Here is a 24,607-nt window from a genome sequence, read left to right on the forward strand (position 1 = left end):
CACCCTAGCATGTGTTGTGTTATAAACAGCCCCCAGATAACCTGAGAACCTATACAAAAAAAGAACTTGTAAAACCAGATTTGGTGAAACAGATCTTAATTAATTTATTATTTCAAAATACACCTTTGCAGAGATGGTTGCCTCTAGAAGCAAGAGGCACACCCCTCCTTAATGTTTACAGGTTTTATATCCTTTCTTTTTAGTTACATTAAGTATCTGCTCTAAGTTTCTCATTGGATATTGATCACATTTACCTACCCCTAATACATCATTGTTAATTATCATATGACAGTCCTCTAAAAATTTTCCATCACCCTAGCAGCTGAGCCCCTATCCATTGTTAGTTCTGCTTGGTCTGCATTTTTTTTGTATCTTTAAACCTTTATGTGAGAACTTTGCATAGGTCAGCACATGTCACATTCCACCTTCCTAAGTCTTACAGCTTCATGGTCTCATGCTTAGATACATTGTTGTTTCTCTTTCAGCTACTTACCCCCTCCCCCTCCCCCCCCCCCCTCTCTCTCTCTCTCTCTCTCCCCACTTTTATCACTTTGCACACATTACTTTAAACTAACAGAGTTTCTTAATGATTTTAGAAAGCTATAATATGGTGATTTCTGTTAGAAAGGGCCTACAGAAGTATAATCCATCCCTAAAGAGTTCCTTTCTACCAGGGCATAAGTTATTTTGCAATTATGTTAAATGAAAAAGCAATATATTTACATATTTCTCACAGTTGTATTTGTGCAGAGATGTTTTCACCTAGTACAGGGCCACCAAAACAGACATCATGTTATGAGAATCAGGTGCTCAACATTTAGAGTTTCTATTTATAAGTACAAATGTTTTTTTTACATTAATTAAGTTGAAACCTGGAAGCATTTAACATCTTTTTTTCCTGTGTATACATCAAAAGAAAAAGATGGTATATGGGATTTGTGCTTCTTTTGTTTTGTGGAATACAGTGGTAAATTATAAAATGCACTTGATTTTGTTTTATTACTACTATTTTAAAGAGGGGTACTGAATAATGAGGGAAGAGCTTCCTTCATGCAGAAGTTCTGTTCAGTGTCAGTCTAAAGTGTTATCATTGTCCAGTTCTGTTGTATATACTTATATCTTCTTCAAGTCTGTTTGGTTGTAAAAGACAATTTCTTTTTGTTTTGGAATCTTTGTTTCCCGGCTGTGTGTTTGTATATAGATGAATGTGATTTTATTAGGCAGGCAAACAATACACCAACAAAATACAGTAGCAAACAGCACACTTGTTAGCCACCAAGTTCATACAAAGTTAATTATGTTCAGTAGAAAATGAATTTGTTGGCTGCCTGCCCTGTGAATATTCCATCACTGTTTCATTATTGCTACCAAGTATTACATACTATGGGCATTTGCTTTAAATTTTGATTGCTTCTTAAACCTAAACCCAAAACCTAAGGGTGGTTAACCAATTTGGTATAAACTGTATTGTGCTGTAGAAGTTGTTGTTTACTTTTGCAATGTGTGTATGGATGCCTGTTCTGGTGTGTGCATGTGATAATGTTTGAATAACTGTCTATACATATGGCTATGATTTCTGAACATGCCTTTAAAGGACAGACTTTTAAATGCCCATCTGGGTATATATGGTAATCTCATCTTTGTTAAATATTTCAGACATATCCATCAACTTGGTCCCATGATGTAGCTGAATTCTATTATTCTGTCTCACTGTATTTTCAAATGTAAGCCACATTGAACCCGAGTTTGCTTGCGTTAATGTGGGATGTAAATGTCAAATTTTTAAAACATCCTCCACCTTTTAAGGCACTACCTATCCAATTGGATGGTGATGACACAAGGAAAGCAAGTTTGGTTCAGTGAAGACTAACTCAAAATAACCTGTTCGTTAGCTGGGCTCTAGTATTACCATATTGAAAATGTGATCATACCAGGGGCGTAGCTATGTGGGGCCATAGGGGCATGGGCCCCCACAGATTAAGCCCTGGCCCCCTGTACATTTGACACCCGCCCCCGCTGCCCCCGCCCCACCGCCGCATCAGGTACCTTGTTTGCTGGCGGGGGTCCCCAATCCCCACCAGCCGAAAAGTCTTCTTCAGCGCCGGTCAACCGACGCCTTCGTTGTGTGATAATCTGTTTCTGACGCCTTACGTCCTGCATGGGGCTACATACAGGACATGCATGGTGCAGTACATCAGGAGTTCGAAACAGATCATCACACACCGAAGGCACCAGAGTCGACCGGCGCTAAAGAAGACTCTTCGGTTGGCGAGGGTTGGGGACCCCCACCAGCAAACAAGGTACCTGATGCGGTGGCGGGGGGCGGGTGGTGGGGGGGGGTTGCAGTTGCGATGGGGGGGTCCAAAGTGGCAGGGGGGGTTGACGACGGGGGGGGGAGGTGGCTAAACAGTGCCCCCCACCTCGGGCTCTGGCCCCCCTCCCTCCGAGGTCTGGCTACGCCCCTGGACCATACCATGCCTTTGTGGTTATGTTCCACTAATAAGTTAAACGATTAACTGGCTTTCTTGAAAGGATTATATAACCTTTGGATGCATGACTAGGAACAAAAACACATACTTATTTGTGCAGTATCACAATACCGCATGTACAGTCACAAAACAACCTTTTATTATCCACCAGAAAGAAGAGGTAAGAGTTATCAGGGGTTTTTCTTTGTATAAATTAACTTAGCTCATAACAGCAGAGACACCAGCCAGGGCTCATGAAGGTGCCTTGCAAGCAGGTAAGATGCCAAGCAGGATTTACAGCAACATCTACTTGGTCACATTTCAAGCAGGTCAAGTCGCTCTGTTTCAGGGCTCAGTTTTTAAACTCTGATCCATCAGCTTAAACCTGATTATCTCTGGCTGGCGTCTCTGGTGTTAAGTGCTGTTAATTTGTACAAAAAATTATGTTGAAACTATTCCACCGATATTCAAAGCAATTTAAGAAGGCAGGAGAGGTTCCTGCCCACTTAAATCCTCTGGGGCCACCTAACCCCTGATAAAGCGGGCAGTGCAGCTGAATATCGTCTCTGACTGCTCACAAAAATAATGGGCGAGTCAGGAGCGGCATTAAGGAGGAGCCCAGGGTTATGCCGGTACCGGCAGTATTCAGTGCCGGCACCCACATAGCTAAGCGGCCTAATTTAGGACAACTCAAAAGCTGTCCTAAATCAGACCATTTAGCATGCGGGTGCTTGCACTGAATATTGGGTTGGCACCTGCATAACGTTTTAAAACAAATTTGAGCCCCCCCCCGGAGCCTCCTCCCACTCCCAAGACAAAGACCCCTCCTGCCCTCCCCCTCCCCCAGCCCACAGCAAGAATGCAGTCCCCTTCCCCCCCCTCAAAGACACCTCTGCCCTCAATCCCCCAGCCATCCAGAAAGCCCCCCCCCCCAAGCTACATCTATGTCTGATGATCCAATGAGGGTTGTTAGCAGGAGCGCAGTTCGAGCTGCAGCAACAGGTCATGGCAGCCATTTTGCCAGGCAGCTGAAAGGAACAGGAGTGAGGGGGCTGCACTCCTGCCCCTAGTGACCCCCACTGGACCACCAAGGATAGAGATAGGCCCAGGGGGCCTACCTAGGGGGTTAGGGTGGGGGCATTCCAGGGGTGCAGGGGGTACTGCTTTCTGGCTGGGGGAGGGGGAGGGGACTTTGTCATGGGGGTTGTGAGGGGGCTCAAGGAGTTCAATTTTATTTTAAAAAGTTAGACGTATGCTGGCCCGATATTTAGCCAGGGCCTACATTATTGTCTTATTCAGGCCCCGGCTGAATATTGGCCAGGCCCACATGAGCTCCAGCAACCTGTCCTCCTACATTTAGCACCCAGTATTTAGTGCCAGTGCCCAAACATGGTCCAGCATTGAATATTGGGGACTAATTCAGCGGTTTAACAAACGCTGACCACTGCCAGCTGAATATCGGCCAGTATAGTTTTTCCCAAGTATTTCTGAAATTTTATTCACATTGAAAGAATAATTGTTATTTTCATTGGGTCAATGATTATATCTCCTGCTTCCCCTATATAAAAAAAAAAAAAAAGAGCGGGAAGTAGATTGTATGGTGGTCCATACAAAATTTTTTTAGTGGAATATATCTCTAATCTGGGGGTTTTTTGTTCTTGACTGAACTTGGTGAGCATTTGTCTTGATAAAATAGCAGGGGCGTAGCCAGATGGCCAATTGTGGGTGGGCCTGAGCCTAAGGTGGGTGAGCATGGAATTCATTCCCCCCTCCGTTTGCTCCTCTCTCCACCCCTCCCTGCCCACAAACCCCAAATATTAAATACTTGAGCTGGCGGGGATCCCCAAACCCTGCCAACTGAAGATTTCCTCCTCCTCCTCCTCAAGTAGCCAGCACTCTTCCAAATGGCAGCCAGCAGCATTTGCTTCAAATTGATGCTGCTGCTGGCAGGCCGTGCATGCTGTGCATGCTCAGTGCTTTTGCTTGTGCAAAAACTGAGCATGTGCAGAAGGGCCAGTCTCAGCCTCAGTTCAAGGCAAGTGCTGCTGGCCAACATTGGGAAGAGTGGGGACTGCCCAAGGACAGAAAATCTTCAGCTGGCAAGGTTTGGGGATCCCCACCAGCCACAGCAAGAGTGTCAAAATTTTGGGTGGGCCTAAGTCCAAAATGGTTGGGCCCCGGCGCACCCAGGCCCACCTGTGGCTACGCCACTGTAAAATAGGCACAGCACATGCACACTTGTGCCTTCCCTGCATAGGTGTTCTGTTATTATACCCTCTCTGTGTTATTCCACCACTCATTGGTCATGCTTATTGAATATTTCAATACGACGTAGTTCAGAATTTTTCTCTTGATATATCTTGTAAATGGAGTGGCCTAATGGATTCGAAAGGTAATTCTATCAACTGGGCGCTAAGATTTACATGCCCACTCTTTAGAATACTAGCATATACTTGCATAGGCACAAGTATATGGTGCATGTGCAAGGGGGCGTACACATGGGTGGAACACAGGCGGGTGCCACTTAGACACGTAACTTAGGGGCCCTTTTACTAAGCCACGTAAGCGTCTACGCACGCCCAACGCGTGCCACAATGAAGTTACCACCCGGCTACTGCATGGCTCTTGCGATAATTTCATTTTTGGTGTGTGTTTGATACGCGTATCTGAAAAAGAATTTTTATTTTTTGTATGTGCGTATCGAATGTGCGCCAAGTGGCATTTGATGCGCGTAGGTCATTACAGCCCGGTTACCGCGTGAAACTTTACTGCTAGGTCAATGGCTGGCAGTAAGGTCTCAGCCCCAAAATGAACGCACACCAATTTTGATTTTGCCAGCAAAACTTTTAAAAAGGCCTTTTTTTAAAGCGAGTGGCCAAAACCCACGCCTACACTACCGCAAGCCATTTTTCAGCACACCTTAGTAAAAGGACCCCTTAGAGAATGCTGTAAGTTACGTATGTCCCTGATGCATTTAGGTGCCGCAATTACGCCAGCTTTATGGCTGGCTGGAGTGAGTGTGGGTGCCTAAATTTTAGGTATGCTGCTACCAAGTTATACTAGTATTCTATAAGGGAACTTAGGTACCTGGGTTTCATTGTGGCCTCAGGGTGTCTGAATGGAAGCACCCAGTTATGGAATTACCCCACAATGCCAAGTACTGAATTCTGTCAGTTTGATTGTGATACATATTTTGTAGTCGATATTCAACCAGCAGTGCTCAGTGTTTTGCTGAGTGCTACTGCTTGGAAATTCAATGGCGATCATCTGGGCTCCTGGATTGAATTTTCCAGATTTCTGGAGCTGGCTAAACCATAGCCGCTTAAGTGCGATATTCAGCACTTAACAGGCTACGGGGCATTGCATAAAGATAGGACTGGCTTTTTTGCGATCCTATTTTGCTAAATATTGGCAGTTAACCAGTCTAGTGCCTACTAACTTCACCCCTGGAATGCCTCCAAAATATCCAATATTACTATAACAACCCCATGCTGACACTACTGTGCCCCGTGCAATATGTAAGGCATCAGAAACAGATGATCACAAAACAAAGGCGCCAGAGTCGACCGGCGCTGAAGAAAACTCTTCAGCTGGCGGGGATTGGGTCCCCCCTCCCCAGCAAACAAGGTACCTAATGATGCGGCAGGGCAGGCGGGGCGGTGGCAGGGGGGTCAAATGTAAAGGGGCCAGGGCGTAATCTGTGGGGGCCCATGCCCCCGTGGCCCCATGTAGCTACACCCCTGCTGTGACCCATGTACAGTTTGAATATGACACCGCTTTAAATTGTCTTCAGGCATTAACTGGTCATTTTCAGTGGCACTGACTGGTTAAGAAGTGCCACTGAAAATAATCGGTTAGTCATGAACAAATGATTTAATCCTTTGTTTCAAAACAGTACCTGGTGTGTATATAAGGAGTCCACAAAAAAGGATTAGGAAGCAGCATCAATTCTATGACCTGACACAGCTGTGTTTTGGCATTAAGGTATGCCTGCATCAGGGGTCTTTAGAATGTCTTCACAACCGACATCATGAAATTCTGGTTGACAATTCTTAGTGCTCCAATAGAGCATCACAATATATAAATATTCAACGCTCTTCCAAGCAATCCTTATGTGCATGAATTTGTAGGAAGACATTCTAAAGACCCTTGATGCAGACATATCTTAATGCTGAAACACAGCTGTGTCGGGTCATAGAATCAATGCTGGTAATAAAAGACTTCTGGTTCCTAATCCTTTTTGTAGACTCCACTTTTTTCTCTAACTTGGATTGATTCCATTTGTGGAGGTTCTTTCTTTATTCCTTTGATTTCTACCATTGTATAGAGAAACTTTAGGAGCCCTTTTACAAAGGCGCAGGAGAGCCTATATGCGTACAGCTCGTGCCAAATCAGCACTACTGCACAGCTAGCGCGTGAGCCAGGTGGTAATTCTGAGTTTGGCGCGCACCAAATCCCACAGTAGAAAATAATTTTCTAATTTCTACTACGGACTGCTTACCCAGCGGTAAACAGGAGTTGGAGCACGTTGCATGCTTACCGCACAGGTAGCGCGTGAGACCTTACTGCTAGGTCAATGGGTGGCAGTAAGGTCTCAGGCTGAAAATCGACGTGCGCTGATTTCAATTTTATTTTAATGCACGTCCAGTTTCCGACCCTTTTAAAAAAGGCCCTTATTCCTAGATATGATTTTAAAAATGGCCCAGCGCGTGCACAAAAGACATGCTCGCACTACCACAGGCTACTTTTTACTGCGGCAAGTTCAATTATTTTTTTCAGTGAAGGCTACAACATGTGAAAACCATGCCCTAACAGGCTAGCTTAGGGGTGGTCTGGGGAGGTGGAGTTTGGGCAGACCCACAACTTACCTATATAACAGTGATATTTGGTCCGCTAACCAGTTAAGTAAGCACATAAAGTTAGAACAGCAAAAAGACTGTCTTAGCATTATGTGCTGAGTTAACCAGGCACCAGTCTGAATATTGGCTAGTGTTCGGGTAACTTCGGGGTCAGCGCACATAACCAGATATTTAGTGTTGGGAGTCACGCGTGCTCCAGGATTGACTATCCAGGGTTTGTTCAACCTGCGACTGAGAGTAGCTTATAAGTCGTTTACTGCTGTGGGTTCAGTGGCGTTCCTAGGGTGGCTGACACCCGGGGCGGATCGCCGATGCACCCCCCCCCCCCGGGGTGCAGCGCGACCCCCCACCCTTGGCAAAAGGACACCTTCCCCCCCCCGGTGAAAGAACACCTCCCCGGGTACATTTTTACCTGCTGGAGAGGTGCCGCGTGCCTCTCAGCTTCGCTCGTTCCATGCTCCCTCTGCCCCGGAACAGGAAGTAACCTGTTTCGGGGCAGAGGGAGAACGGAACGAGCGGAGCCAATAGGCACGTAGCACCCCCCCCCCCCCCCCAGCGGTATGCATTTATAACTAATGGGCTTTTGTAATGCATAAGCATGCAATGCAACTCATTAATTATGATTTTATTTGAAAAACAACATACAAAAACATGCTTGATTGCTGATTTTCACATAAAATATATATCTATACCTCAATGGGATGCACTTATTATTTTTTGGCATGCATGGGAGCAAAGGTTCTCAAAAAAAAAAGTTTTATTCCCATCTCATATGCATGAGTAACAAGCTTTTGCACAAAGGAGACCATCCACCTTATAATCAAAAGAGAAAAACGCCCATATTCTGACCTTAATCGGGAGATGGACGTCTTTCTCTCACAGGCGCCCAAATTGGTATAATCGAAAGCCGATTTTGGGCATCTTCAACTGCACTCCGTCGCAGGAACGAATAAAGTTGATGGGGGCATGTCGGAGGCGTGGCAAAGGCGGGACTGGGGCGTGGTTATCGGCCGAGGAGAGATGGGCGTCTTTAGCTGATAATCGAAAAAAAAAGGCGTTTTTACTGTGATTTTGGGTCACTTTTTTTGGACCCTTTTTTTCACGAACAAGTCCCAAAAAAGTGCCCCGACTGGCCAGATGACCACTGGAGGGAATCGGGGATCACCTGCCCTGACTCCCCCAGTGGTCACTAACCCCCTCCCACCAAAACAAACCCCCACTTTACAAACTTTTTTCCCAGCCTGTATGCCAGCCTCAAATTCCGTACCCACCTCCATGACAGCAGAATGTGTTCTATCCTCTGACAGCCTTTCCCTGGTTCTGATGTGGTCTCGGGTGAGTGCGACACCTTTTCTGTTAAGGGCACTGCAGAGTCATATCAGCAATGCATTTTGGTGGGTGTAGGGTATTGGGCTCCGTGATTCCACTAGCTTGTGTTACATGCTCACGATGTTGGTAGTTGGTAGGCTATACTCCCATGGTGCTTTTCCCTCTTCTTACTGGGTCAGAGTGTGCCCTGTTTTGTTTCCGGTAGTCCATGAGGTAGTGGCCATTTTTGTAACACAGTTTTAGATCCTGTTCATGTGTTAGCCACGTTATAGCACTTAGTTCTTACCTTGAATGTTGCTGAAAGAGGGCATTGTACACCATTCTGCCAGCTCGGACCTACTGCTAATCTCAGTACCAGCGAGACTCGTTGCCAGTGGGGCACAACCTCTGATCTGCAGTTAACTGTGAGTAAAGGTGCTTATTCAAATAAAGGATGTTTTCAGCGAGATTAGTCTTCAGGTGTCAACTGGTGTGCCAAGGTTATACAGCAGCAACAAGTCCTGTTCCTGGAGCACTTTTAGTGGGTACTGCAGTGTACTTGAGGCAGGCAGACCCAGGCCCATCCCCCCCCCCCCACCTGTAACACTTGTGGTGGTAAATGGGAGGCCTCTGAAACCCACTGTACCCACATGTAGTTGCCCCCTTCACCCCTAAGAGCTATGGCAGTGTTGTACATTTGTCCCTCCCACGACCAAATGGCTTGGATTAGGACATTTTTGAGCTGGACGTTTTTATTTTCCATTATCGCAAAAAAAAAAAAAAAACTACCCAGCTCAGAAAGGACCAAATCCATGGCATTTGGTCCGTCCAAACCGTATTTTCGAAACAAAAGATGGACGCCTATTTTTTCCAAAAATACTGTCTGTCCCGCTTCTTCACGTACCCGTTTTCGGACATAGACGCCCATGGAGATGGGCGTTCACGTTCGATTATGCCCCTCCATAGGTTAATACGTCAATCCCTTTGTATTAAGAATCTCCTTTCCTGAAGACAATAGCTGTGTCATATTCAAACTATACATGGGTCACAGTAATTTCAGCATAGGGTTTTTATAGTAATCACAGACATGTCCTAGCCTGTTTTGATTCATCATGGTCGATGTGAAGGGGGTGGAAGGAGCTCCCAAATGCTTTACCACAAAACTTCTTTGTGAGAATAGGGTTGCCAGCTGGCTCTAAATTCTCAGGATAGGTCAGTCCTGTTCTGGTTTTACCCTACTGCCTGTATAGACCTTTAGCCTTTTTTTTCTTAAGAAAACAATAAGGATATCAGAACTACAGGTGGAGGAGGCAGCGGGGTAAATCAGGATTGACAGCCTGAGGTATCAATGCAGTAAGCTTGTCATTAGCGCATAACTTTCTAAAGTTAGTCTAACACAAAAAATTACCTCCTCAAAGCAGTAACCATATAGGGCTGGATACTATAAATGGTGCTCGAAAATGGACGCCGAAAAAAAATCAACAGAAAACGCTCTTCTATATATGCCGTTATAGAATAGTGCATAGTGCTGATTTCTGTGCCGTAACATTGGGCTCCAAACTTACAATGTTGAAACCTGGGTGCACTGGTAACTTCGTGCATAGCTTTTTGAAATGCTTCACCCATGGCCATGCCCCCTTTTGAGATATGCGCTATGGAAGTTGGGGACCCTGCCTTATAGAATAGCGTACAGTCAGATGCATGCGCAAATTTTAATGGATGCCTATTAACATCAACAATTGGTTGTTAGCACCCAATTATTGATGGTTCAGAGCTCATTATACAATTAATTTGCATGTGCATCTTAATCTGGGTGCCATATATAGAATCTGGGGGATAATGTGTAAATATATTTGCTTCTAAAAATATGCACTAACGGGGAAGAGTTCATCAAATGTATGGGTCTGCACTAGTGTCAACTGGAGGTCTTATGCAAGACCCAACTGCTCAATCTACAACTCCCCTCTCCAGCCACTCTTGACCCCCAAAATGTCGCTAGTGGCCCATTTGGACTCTACAGAACCCCGAATCCCTGATCCCAAAAGCATCCCTGCTGGCCCAGTGATCGCCCCCCAGTCCTCAACCCTCCTATCCACCACCCCCACCACAAATATTACAAAGATTCCCTGGTGGCCTGTGGACCTACACCTTAATCCCTGACTCCACCAAAAATATCTTGGGAGCCCAAGTGGTCCCCTTCCAATATCCCCTCACTCCTACTGGAACCCTTTTATTTGGCAGACTGACTGGGATATACTTTGTGGGATGAAACACCTCCATTTTATAAGATTGCAGTATAGCAGTAGGAGCAAGTGGAATTGGGAGGGGATGGCCTGGGACCAGGGAGCAGGCCACTGTGCCACTAGGGATATTTTGGGAGTCAGGGAGTCTTCTTGGGCCCTAGGGTATTTTGGGTAGGTTCAGAAGAGGAGGTGTGGGCCTACATACCATCTGAGGAATTATTGGGGGTGGTTGATCAGGGACCACTGGGCCACTAGGGAATTTTTGTGAGGTCAAAGGTGCATGTCCACTGTGTTATCCTTTAGCACAGTGGTTTTACTTAAGATTTTCTTGTGCTAGAAGGTTTTTTGCAATGGGGAATAAAACTATCATGGGAAAATCTTTAGTAAAGCATTGCACACTTTACTGCATCAGCCCATAATCAACTGAAAACCAGAGCAAATAGTTAAATTGTACAGCGCTGCGTAACCCTAGTAGCGCTTTAGAAATGTTAAATAGTAGTAGTAGTAGTAGAGTTATAGATTATTTTGTTTTACATCAAAATAAAACATCAGGAGAACCTTTTAAAGCATTTCATAAAGAATCAGGCTGCATCCTGGGGCAATTTCTTAGATTTGTGTTACTTTAAACTTTAAAAATAAGACTGCTGCTGTGTTGTAGACTGACGTGCATGTTGAAAGAAATTAGAAATTGTTTTTGTGACCTGAAGAAAAATGGATTCATATCCATAGAACGTAGTCTTTGCTTTGTTCTTAGCTGCTTGTGAGTTTTTTTATGAACCCTGGAGATGGCTCTGAGTGACGTTCATCCTAGGGAGTAGAGATGCAGGCCTTTGAGGAGACTCTAAAGCTTTATGAAGTCTTTGTTACTTCTCTTTCTCTGTCTCCCCTCAGCGGACATTGGTTTCTCTTTCAAATTCAGCCATTGAAATGCATTTAATGATTTTTACTGACAGCTATAAAATGTGCAGAAGAATTCAAACACCGAACTGACATGTCTAAAGATGAAATTGAATTGAAATGGTGCAGGCGAGCTTTTTGTCTCGTTCACTAGGATTTCACTGTTGTAATTCTAGTATTTTGTGTCATTCATATTTGCTGTCTCGTAGAAGTGGCATAGCCCCTGGGTGACTCATTTATAACTGCTCCCATATCACTGAGGCAGACCCCCCCTTGCTCTGGGGGTTCTTTCTGATATTTGGTTGGGGGGGCTCTTCATTTGAAGTTCTGCTACTGCATCTGGCATTTTTAGGGGTCCTTTTATTAAGCTGCAGTAAGCACTAGCTTGTGCTTACCGCAGTAAAAACGTGAGCGTGCCCCATGGCAATTATGCACTCTCAACCGGATTCTATATAGCGCCTAGAGATCCATGCCAAAATCCAAGTGTATTCTATAACATGCGTAACTTAATTGACTTAAGCTAATCAGCATTGCTAACAGCTCTTAGCAAGCAATAATGAGCACTAATTGGCAATAATTACAATTTACGTGCACATCTCGCTAAGTATATTCCATAACACAGTACACCTAACTTCTAACACATGCAGACAAAAGGGGTGTGGTTACGGGTTGGGAAATGGGTGTTTCATAGTTTTAGGCACGGGGATATCAACTAAGCGTATTCTATATACCACACCTAAATCTAGGCACCATTTATAGAATACGATTAGTCGAAAGTGTTTTAAGCACCATATATAGAATCCCCCCCTCTGTGTGCACTTCCCACGCGGGGGGGGGGGGGGGCGGAGAGTAGATGTGCTCTGCGCTAATTGGTTAGAACAGCTACATTGCCACATGTTAACCAATTAGCAAGGGGTTAGCGTGTGAGCTCTTACCGCCTACAAAATAGGTAGCAGTAGGGACTCACACGCTAGTGATCATTTACTAATAGGAAAACTAGCATGTGGCCATTAATACAGAAAATAGTATTTTTGGCCATTTTACTGCTGCCGTAAAAATGGCCTTGGCGTGCGGGAAAGACCCAAATAAGGGCACACAGAGGCCACCTTTTACTGCAGTTTGGTAATAAAGCCTCTTAATTCCACTGTTTACTGTTGGCAGTGTTTAATTCTGAATGATACAGGAGTACCTTGGGATTTTTTTTAATTTTCTTGTTACTCTGTTTTTGGTCCTGTAATCTTTGTCTCAGGTCATGACATATCTAAAAATCAGATTACTATGGCTTTATATTCGTCTTGGCACGTAAGAAAACTAAGTTTAAATAGAGACATTTAATAGTATTCTCCTTCACTAATACGCATTCTCTTATGCCCCAGGCTTATACTTTGATATTTTAAATTACATTCACTACTTTTTTTCTTGCAGGGATTGTCTCTATTATGACTCTCACCGTTCTTGCTTATGAGCGCTACATTCGAGTTGTCCATGCTAAAGTAATTGACTTCTCTTGGTCTTGGCGGGCGATAACCTACATCTGGCTATACTCATTAGCTTGGACAGGTGCACCCCTAGTAGGCTGGAACCGATACACCCTGGAAATACATGGGCTCGGGTGCGCTGTGGACTGGAGGTCAAGAGATCCCAATGATGCCTCCTTTGTGCTTCTCTTTTTTCTTGGCTGCCTAGCAGCTCCTGTGGGTGTCATAGCCTACTGTTATGGTCACATTCTCTATGCAATTCGATTGGTAAGTTTTTCAAACATTTGGCTTCAAAAATGTGTGACAACTGCATTGCTGAATTTGTTGATTATGGTGATAAAGAGAAAATTCCATATCAAAGGTAAAACTATATGGCCTGATATTCAAAAACACTTATGTGGATAGAAGCAGCCACTATACAGGTGAATGTTCAGCAGCTCTTTCTGCTGCTGCTGAGGCTGGCATTTTAAAAACATGCTAATCACAGTGTTTGAATACAGGGCTGACCCAATGGTATCAGATGCCCTAGGTCAACCTTCAGTTATACTTCCCCTATCTCACTCTCTACACCCCCTCTCCCATGGCCAGCAACTGCCTTTCACCTCCAACCCCACCCCACCCCACCCCACCCCACCCTGCTTTCATTGGTCAGCTTCTCATCTCCCCTTCATTACCCCCTACCCTATTATCCAGCATCTCCCTCCTTTCCTTCTCTTCTTGCTGTCTCTTCCACCCACTACCTATTTCCAGGCCAGCCTGAACATTAAAGAAGCATCAGCACAGACCCATGCTGAAGTGCCATCTTGTCCCACCCTCTTCCAACAGGAGGTCTGCCTCAGTAGAGGGGAAGGGGGCAGGACAAAGCAGCTATTCAGCGCAGGACTGTTCTTACAGGTCCAACACAACGCTGATGCTTCCGGAAGGAAGTAGGGGGCAGCAGTGAGAAGGGAACTGGAGGAAGGCTCTTGTGCACACCAGAGCCACAGCTCCTCCCCCCCCCCCCCCCCCCCCCCCCAAATTCTGTCACCTTAGGTGGATGCCTAGTCTACATAGTTGGGCCAAATATTAACCCAATAATTTATTAGCAGTTTTGTAGAAACAGTACCTTAATGATTTTATTCACATAGAGAATGATTTTTGCATTGCCTGCATTGATGGAAAATCTATCAGTATAGTTTACCTGCAACTTTTGTATCATTTTTCAAAATAAATGTATTCACATTGAAAATAAATGCCTAAGGAAAAAGTAGCCACAGACATTTACACTTGTTTTTCTAGGAGTAATTTTTGCCAGTAAAAAGTGCCCTAATAACTGGCTGATATACAGCCGCTGACCGTGGCTGGCTAAAATAGTCCCATATATTCTCTACCTGGCGCTACTGCTTCCTATGCCGGCCCGGAAGTTTACCTCAGAAGAGGCAGGACTGCTGGGCTGAACTTGCTACAGAAGTGCACAGCACCATTACCCTTAGCCTCTGGTAAGAATTGCTGCCCTTCCCGCGCTGCTCCATCCGTTGAACTTTTTGTCTGCTTTCAGTTTCTTCCCTCTCACATCCGCTCCTCCCTCCCTCAACCTCGTTTCCTCCCCCCCCCCCCGCAGTCCTCCAGACCGGACAGAACCGTTACCATCGTACCTGCAGGCAGTGGTTAGGACAGGATGCCAGCGTCGGGGTCCTTCTGCTGCCACGTCCCGCCTACTCTGATTCAACTTGCTGTTTCTGCATAGGTAGGGCGTGGCAGTCAAAGGACACCGTCGGGACCAAGGAGGTTTGAAGTGATCTAGCCTATGGCAAGCAAGGAAGCCAATTTGGTTAATCTCTGTTTTCACTCCCCCGCATAGCTGTCATCTCCTCTAGTACACTCAAACCAAAGCAAGCAAATCTATGAGCTGCTGCATCCATGTTGTCGTTCTTTACTGTTTGTCCATCTGTAACAAGTCTAAAGCTGTTTCAATTGGATAGGTAGTGCCTTAAAAGGTAGAGGTCAAACGTTTTGGGGGTTTGTTTTTTTTTTTGCTTATTGGACAGCTTTTTAATTTATTTGAAAGCTTCCCATATAGGTATAAATATTATGAAATAACAATTGAATATCACTAAAACATCTTTAAGATTATTATAGCTGGTAGAAACTGCAATTTTAAACTCTGTATTTTGTGCTCATTTTTCTACACGAAAAAATAATAATAATAATAAATAAATAAATAAATCCACTGTATACAATACAGATGGCCAAATTTCAGTGAGGATATCCTGTTTCCTGATGGGTTCATCTTAACTGTTGTTGTAATCTACCTTGGGAAGCCTGATGTTATAAAGATGATGGAATATATTGAAATTAAATGGAAGTAGAATTAAACTCTCTTTTCATTGGGGCACATGGAATCAGATCTTAATCTGTTTTGTAGAAGTTTACCTTTTAGATACACAAATGGATTATTCTGTTTTGAACATGTTTCAGGGGCAAGTGGTTTTATTAGTCAAAATAAAAATAAATATTTTGTTTCATGCAGATTTCTTTTGTTTAAACATAAATGGGCTATATAAGCCCTTAATGCAGCCCATATTGGTTTTCTTATATTTTGTTCTTGTGATAACTTATGATGGTGTGCCGGGCCCACGCCTTATAGCTGGATAATTCTTCAGGCTGGCTGGGTAGTGTTACTGAGGCTTTTTTTCTCCACTTTCTAACGGCTGGGTTGTGTTTCTCTGCCTGGATCACATCGGGTGTATTAAAACTACTAGTGTATTTGCAGCTTTCAGGCTGTGAGGTTGGGTTTTCATATAGAATTTGAGAGCTTAGGTATATGATTGATAACTTATACTGTACCAAAACTGAAAACTCTTCTCTGTCTGGTCGGTAATAAAAGGAGCTCATTGTGAACACTATCCACCCTAAAAGGTTGTTTTGTGGTTGTAAATTGTGATATTGAATAAATAAGCATATGTGTGTGTCCCTAGTCATGATGCATCCTAAGTTTATATTATCCTTTCAAGAACTCCAGTTAATCTTTTAACTTATTAGTGGAGTATAACCACAGAGGCTTGGTATGGTCACATTTTCAATATGGTAATACTAGGGCCCAGCTAGGCTACAGGGAGAGGTAGGGGAGTTAGGGTACAGCTGATGCCTAGCTGCAGGGATAGATGGTGGGGAAGGGAAGGATAGAGCTGATGCTGGGCTATGAGGATGGATGGGGGGAAAAAAGAAGGGAAGGATAGGGCTGATGCTGGGCTATGGGGATGGATTAGGGGGGTAGGGAAGGGCAGAGAAGGGCTGATGCCGGGCTACAGGACAATTTCTAATTTTTGGTCCTCTGTTCTGTAATTGATGAGGGTTGGTATATGTTCTGCATGTGACTGAGGTGAGAGATTCTGCTGGCATGTAGTTTGTGTGGTATGAGTCTGACATCTAAATTTTCCAATGGAATGTGTGTTGCTGCTATGTATATTCACCTCTGCCTTTATAAAAGTACTGTTGTTGGGAAACGTGTTCAGAATTGGAGTTAAGGAGCTTCTTTGCAGCCTTTAGTGTTACTTCACAACGTACCTGGCAGTGAAGGGATTTTGTATTGCTGTTATTGAGGTGCTACCAGAATTTGAATATATTTTTCCTATGTAATTATATTGCAGGATTCTGCCATGTGTGTTGAGAAGTTTGCCATTGTAGTAGACTTATGTATGGTCAATTTTAAGATATGGGATAATGTAATCATATTTAAAAATATCAATTTTTCCATTAAATATGTTTGTGGTTATGTTGATTCAGGGCAGCTATTGGGCAGACTACTTAGAAATCCATTATCAAGGGCATTCTAAGGCATTATTTTGTAGTATCACAAGAAACACTACTATATACACAATGCCCACCCATATTAGCTCTGGGCCCACCCAAAATCTCAGGTCTGGCTACGCCACTGCTATAAATATGTTTTACATAAAACACATAAATATTGATATTGATTTGCAGTGGGGGAAACCACTGTTTATTACCTGGAGAAAGCCATCGCATATCCCTGGGTTTAAGTAACATGAAGTCTTGCTACCTTTTTGTAATTCTACCAGGTAGTTGAGACCTGGACTGGCCAGTGTTGGAAACAGGATATTGGGCTAGATGGATCCCTAGTCTGACCCAGTAGGATAGTGACCTTCCCTATTTTTGGAGCAGGGGCTACATTAGCAAAGGCACTTCAGTGTGAGAACCAGAAATACTGCTAGATAAAGCGGGTGGTGCCCAGAGCCCTGGGTGATAAAGGAGGAAGGTGGGGGGGGGGGGGTCCCCTTCTAATGATGTAGCCAGTATTGCTGCACAGGTGCACTCAGAAAAAAAATGTGTAAATAAGATGAAGTTTGATTCTACAGACTGTGTCGTAGCGCATCTTATCTCTCCCAACACCCATTCCCCCCAAAACTGTTCTCCAACCCTATCCCAGTCATTGTCTACTCATACTAGTCTCTCCTCCAAGTCAGCCACCATCATTCTGTCCTCAGTCCCTCCAAGCTGGGTCTCCACTGGTTTGTTAATGCTCCCTGACCTTTCCTAGAGTCTTCCTGCAGGCACTTCGTCTTCTATTTTCTTCCAGCATTATGTGGCTCTCGGTGAGCTTGATCCATGTGGTGTCCAAACTTCTTCATTATTTGCACAGCCTTGCAAGAATAGAGTGGGGGTATGTATGTTGTATAACTCAAATTCATTGATAACCATACTGTACAGGGAGCAAAGCAGGGCAGTTGTTCTGGAGACAGCACCAACTGAAAGACTCTGGACAAGATGAAAGAAATTATGTATTGAGAAAAGAGATGGAACCACAACAGTGGCCTCCAAGCCTTGCAATGAAGAATACTGCAGTAGGACATGTAGTGAGACATTAGGGCTGTTGCCAGGTCCCCAATATAGTGGGGCTGATGAACCCAGGGGCAGTTAGTCGAGTTATTTGTAGGTGTCGTTGGCTATTAAATTAAAGTCTCCTCAAAAATCAAATTATAGAGCGCACAGAACAAGTGTGCATCAAGCAATCAGTCTGCCATTTTCCAAGATGGCAGCACTGGAGGAAGGAGCGAGTGAGCATCACTCCTGCCTTTTTCCGGTTATGCCCTGGGAAGATCTAGGAGGCTTTGGGGTACCATTAGGCACTAGAGAATTGGGTCCAGGGTGGGGTATCAATAGACATCAGGAATTGTTTTTTTAAGTTAGGCAGAGGAGAGGGGATCAGATTGGGTTGGACCAGGTTGGGGGAAGAGCGAGGCTAGACACTAGGGATTTTATTAATGTTGGGAAGAGGAAAGACTACCAGGGATTGGGGCCAATGCAGAAAAGGGGGAGATGACTGGGGACTCGGGAGGTGGGGGCTTATTAGCTTTTCTGCCTAATCCAGAGGGTGAGCCAACCTTTCTATGCTGCCTCAGATCTGGTGGTAATTTTCTCACATAAGGCTTGCTTACAAACTTCTCTGCATCAAGGTGGAACAGCTAATAGCCTGCTTTACATTTATTTTAATGTACTGTGTAAGTTAACTTTGTGTCAAACCTGTTTACCAGCTAATGTGCACGCCAATCCCTCGTTAACCACATGCTGCTGCCTGCAGTAACTGTCTGCATTAGCTCATCAGTGCTATTTAATCAAATTCAGAGGTGTGCAAAATAATCACACACAAGAATAATTTATCTGTGCGAGGGTGGCAGAGTGTCCCTCAAATTAGTACTGGACAACTGTCTCTAATTATGCCACCACTTACACAGGCTACAAACTTTAAGCTACATGTTTTATATACAGTTCTCACAATTTTCACCACTTTTCCTAAAGGCACACTCCTTTGAAATGTTTAAAATCACAACATGAATTTCTCATTATTGTTTCCCAAACCCCCAGACACTAGTTGATATTATAGAGCTTTTTGTCAGTCTTTCCATTTTCTATTGAAAAAGATCATCACAAGGGCATCTTCATCTCTACTTCAACTTTATAAAGTTTATTTTCAAAGATTTTAACTCACTGTGGTAGGTTTCCTTGCTGGGGATGTGATTTTGATATAGATCTTGACGTAGCACAATACATCTTTTAAATTTGCCTGCTGTAGAATTTTCTGGAAGCAGTTTGCCTTTCATTTCTGTTTTCCTCTTTGTTTTCTATTTTCCGTAGCTTCATTGTGTTCAAGACCTGCAGACCATTGAAGTAATCAAAATTCTAAGCTACGAGAAGAAAGTGGCAAAAATGTGCTTTCTAATGATAGCAACATTTCTCATCTGCTGGATGCCTTACACGGTGGTCTCTCTTCTGGTGGCATATGGCTATGACAGACTTATTACTCCAACAGTGGCTATCATTCCATCTTTCTTTGCCAAATCAAGCACTGCCTATAATCCAGTTATCTACATCTTCATGAACAGAAAGGTATCTTTTATTTATGATAGATGTGAGACCAGCAGAAATGTGTGCTGTGCAGGCTGTCTCCATTGACATCTTTTTCGTTCTTTAAACACCTTTACTCCCTATGCGGCGTAGCTACAGGTGGGCCTGGGTGGGCCAGGGCCCACCCACTTAGGGCTCAGGCCCACCCAACAGTAGTACACGTTTAGCGGTAGCTGGTGGGGATCCCAAGCTCTGCCAGCTGAAGACTTCCCCTTGATGGTAACAAAAATGCTGCTCTCCACGATACTAGTACCTGTGAATGCTCTGTTTTCAGCACATGCCTGCTGCAGATTCCAAGGTGGAGCGAAGCATTTTCCCACTAGCTGAAATATTTTTTTGGGTGGAGGGTGGGGGGGAGAACACTTCTTGTGTAGGCCCACCCAAAATCTGCTGTCTGGCTACGCCCCATGCTCAAGCAGGAATGGAAGCACTGTGAGCCTCTGAAACAATTACTCTGTGCTGCTCTTTATGGCCAGCAGGAACCAGCGTAGTAGCATTATTCCCCAGGATTGGGCATATCATCTTCACAAAGAACTGGACCCAGTGGACAGAAAATTTAGGGGTCCTTTTACTAAGCCGTGTTAGGGCCTACGCGGGCCCAATGCCCGCCAAGTCCAAGTTACCGCCCGACTACCACGTGTGCCGGGCAGTAATTTCATTTTTGGCGCACTTCCCCTATGTGTGCCAGAAAATAATTTTTATTTTCTGGCGCGCAGCTCTACCGGGCAATAAAAGGCATTTGACACACGTTGATCCTTATTGCACGGTTAACTCGTGAGATCTTACCACTAAGTCAAGGGGTGGCGGTAAGGTCTCAGACTCAAAATGGACGTGTGCCAATTTTCATTTTGCCACACATCCATTTTCGGTGAAATAAAAAAAAGGCATTTTTAAAGATGCACTGAAAAATGATTCTGCGCGCGTCCTAAACGCGCCTACACTACCGTAGGCCATTTTTCAGCACACCTTAGTAAAAGGACCCCTTAAACTGGAATCTACTTGCTGCAGTGCACATTACGGCTTCAACCAAGAGTCTGGGACTGGCAGTCTGAAAGTATTTTCTAGGCAGCCTGTGGGACGATAAAACATTAATCTTTCACATTTATTGGAGTTTCTACCTTGCTAAAACTGAAAAATGAATAGGTAGGAGTAGTTAGTCATAATTGAGAGAATCAGAAATAGTTTTAACCTAGCTAAACCTTCAGAAACATATGGAGAGTAATTTTGTTTTAACCTGGCTATCTAGAAAGAAAAACACATAGGCCCATATATAGCATCTTGGTGTTTTTGTTATTATTATTATTATTATTATTATTATTATTGCTTTTTGAAAATGTAAAGCAATAACCATTTGTACAGAAAGCTATACAGATTTTACATCATAATATAGGAAACAAATATCAAAAATAATCATAAATCTGAAACATCTGAAGTCCATTAATAATTGAAATTCAAGAGCAATATTAGGAGGATAAAGGAATGGAAGTGAATAATATTATAAAGATAAAAGGAACGCTGCTTCTATAGAACTGAACTTAGAGCAATTATTCAGGTGTAGCCTGGTTCTCTAGTGGGGCAGATATAGAATACTGTCCACCTTATAATCGAAAGAGAAAAACGCCTAGATTTCGACCCAAATCGGGAGATAGACGTTTATCTCACAAAAACGAATAAATCGGTAGAATCGAAAGCCAATTTTGGACGTTTTCAACTGCACTCCTTCGCAGATGCGGACAAAGTTGATGGGGGCATGTCAGAGGTGTGGCGAAGGTGGAACTGGGGCGTGGTTATCGGCCGAGGAGAGATGTACGCGTTAGGGCGATAATCGAAAAAATAAAGGCGTTTTTAGCAAACATTTAGGACACTTTTGTTGGACCCTTTTTTCACATGAACAGGTCCCAAAAAAGTGCTCTAAATGACCAGATGACCATCGGAGGGAATCGGGGATGACCTCCCCTGACTCCCCCAGTGGTCACTAACCCCCTCCCACCACAAAAAAATGATGTTTCACAACTTTTTATTTTCACCCTCAAATGTCATACCCACCTCCCTGGCAGCAGTATGCAGGTCCCTGGAGCAGTTGTTAGGGGGTGCAGTGGACTTCAAGCAGGTGGACCCAGGCCCATCCCCCCTACCTGTTACAATTGTGCTGCTTAATGCTTATTAGTCATCCAACCCCCCCAAACCCACTGTACCCACATGTAGGTGCCCCCCTTCACCCCTTAGGGCTATAATAATGGTGTAGACTTGTGGGCAGTGGGTTTTGAGGGGGAGTTGGGGGGGCTCAACACACAAGGGAAGGGTGCTATGCACCTGGGAGCTCTTTTACCTTTTTTCTTTGTTTTTGTAAAAGTGCCCCCTAGGGTGCCCGGTTGGTGTCCTGGCATGTGAGGGGGGACAGTGCACTACGAATCCTGGCCCCTCCCACAAACAAATGCCTTGGATTTATTCGTTTTTTAGCTGGGCGCTTTCATTTTCCATTATTGCTGAAAAACAAAAACGCCCAGCTCACAAATTGTCGAATAAAACATGGACGTCTATTTTTTGCGAAAATACGGTTCGGTCCGCCCCTTCACGGACCCGTTCTCGGACATAAACGCCCATGGAGATAGACGTTTTCGTTCGATTATGCCCCTCCACATCTATTTTATAAAGGCAACCCAAAAATGGAATGGAGTAGTATGAGTAGACACGAATCGCTTGTTTACTAGGACTAGGGGGCGTACAATGAAGCTATTAAGTAGTAAATTAAAAACAAACCAGAGAAAATATTGCTTCACTGAACTTCTAATTAAACTCTGGAATTTGTTGCCAGAGAATGTGGTAAAAGCAGTTAGTTTGGCAGGGATTAAAAAAGGTTTGGCTAATTTCCTATAAGAAAAGTTCATAATCCATTATTAAGATGGACTTGGAAAAATCTACTGCTTATTTCTAGGATAAGCAGCATAAAATCTGTTTTACAGTTCTGGGATATTGACCACTGTTGGAAACAGGATATTAGGCATGATGGACCTTCAGTCTGTCCCAGTATGGCAACACTTAGGGGCCCTTTTACTAAGCCGCGTAGGTGCCTAAGCACGCCCAACATGCGCCAATTCAGAACTACTGCCCGGCTACCATGTGGCCCTGGTGGTAATTTCACTTTTTACATGCGTCCACTACACGCGCCAGAAAATATATTTTATTTTCTGTTGCATGGTGCTAACCGGGCAGTAACTGGCATTGTACACACACAGACAATTTGCTTGGTTAACGAATGAGACCTTAGCGCTAAGTCAGGGAGTGGCAGTAAGGTCTCAGGCCCAAAATGGACATGCACCAATTTTTATTTTGCTGCATGTCTATTTTTGGCCAAATAAAAAGGCCTTTTTTGCTGGCGTGCTGAAAAATGGACCTGCGCGCATCCAATACAAGCGTCTACAACAGCGCAGGCCATTTTTCAGCGCACCTCAGTAAAAGGACCCCTTATATTCTTAAAGCTCCCACACAAAGCTATACCATACTGTAAGTTACACATGTATCTCTGGCACTTAGGAACTAATATGTACACCAGTTTTATGGCTCACGTCAGTGCTTGCATGTAACTTTTAAGCACTTTTTAAAGAGGTTATGCTAATATTCTGTAAAGGAAAGTAGGTGCCTCCATTCCTTTATAGAATAGGCTTCTACCAGGTGTCCTCCAGATACCTACTTATAGACACCCAATAATAGACCTGCCTTTTTTTCTGGTTGGAAGATGGAAGGCTTAGAGGAAGCCTGAACTGATAGCTCTTTATTGATTGGGCCATAGATGCCTGGGATAACCTACTAGCAAAGGTTGTGGAAACCAATACTATATGACAGAATTAATCATCTTGAGACAGAAACATAAGCTAATGGTAAGGACAGGATTGAAAGTCAGGTAACACAGACTTGGAGCTGAGTTGTTGAACAGTGGTTTAAATATGAAAACTTGTATGCTTATCATAAAAGATCAATCCAAAGTACACGTATAATTCTTCAAACAGGAGGAGGTAAAAAAGTAGGTGCCATATCAAAACCGTATTCCATAATATCTAATATTCAAAAATACAGTTCAAAGATATAATAAAGTGTTATTGGATCTGTCAGAATTGCATAATTCAACCCTCAGACAGCTACTGAGCCATTTGATAATAGGGAGAATATGTAATTGTCATTGATCCAACAATATATAGCCACAATTTATCAAAATGACATCTTTTTTATGACTTTTTCTTTTTTTCTTTAATTTAGAAATGTCAATTATACACAGCAGGAGACCCATCACACCGACATGAATTCATGTTTCACCCAAAAGGCTGTCTCAAGGTCTGTCTCCATTCAAGTTCCATCCAGACCAGCAGCCCCTTCAGTCATGCCTGGACACTGTCTCTGATTTGGTCATATTCCCATCATTTATTTCTCAGTCCTGAAAACAGTGTTGCTTCCTAGATCACCATTTGTCCTCTTTGCTTAGCACTTGTTCCTTCCATCCATAGCACTCCCAATCACCCTAGCTTTTTGTTATCTTGGCATCCATTTAGATTATCAGCTCCCCTTCAATGCCCAGGTATCAACTGTCATCAAGTCCAGCTTTTTAATTCTATGCTATGTCAGAACTGTTCATGATTACCTCAATGATGCAGTCTGTGCTGCTGTTCTTTATGCATTAGTCGCATCTCATCTAGACTACTGCAATAACATCTACACAGGTTTCACCTCAGCCCATCTCAAACAACTTTGAACTATCCAGAACACATTCATAAGGCTCCTGATCTGTCCCCCGTTGCTTTGACCACATCACCCTCTACTATCTCTTTACCACTAGCTCCCTATTTCCTATAGAAATCAACCCATAATCCTAACCCTGACTCACATACTGGCATTCCCCCATGCCTTGCCTCCCTCGTTATTCCTTATGTGCCATTGAGAGCCCTTTGTTCTACTAC

General features: G+C 43.8%; 1 protein-coding gene across 1 annotated transcript in view; it reads left to right on the plus strand.

Annotated features, from left to right (window-relative positions):
- OPN3 (opsin 3) overlaps positions 1-24,607 on the plus strand; it is a 64,621-nt gene that overhangs the window by 24,627 nt on the left and 15,387 nt on the right. The window contains exons 2-3 of the mRNA XM_030195207.1: positions 13,201-13,520; positions 19,389-19,640. Coding sequence (XP_030051067.1) covers positions 13,201-13,520; positions 19,389-19,640 — 572 coding nt within the window. The remainder of the gene's footprint in view (positions 1-13,200; positions 13,521-19,388; positions 19,641-24,607) is intronic.

The sequence above is a fragment of the Microcaecilia unicolor genome, chromosome 3, assembly GCF_901765095.1.
Source record: "Microcaecilia unicolor chromosome 3, aMicUni1.1, whole genome shotgun sequence".
In the NCBI taxonomy this organism is placed as follows: Eukaryota; Metazoa; Chordata; class Amphibia; order Gymnophiona; family Siphonopidae; genus Microcaecilia; species Microcaecilia unicolor.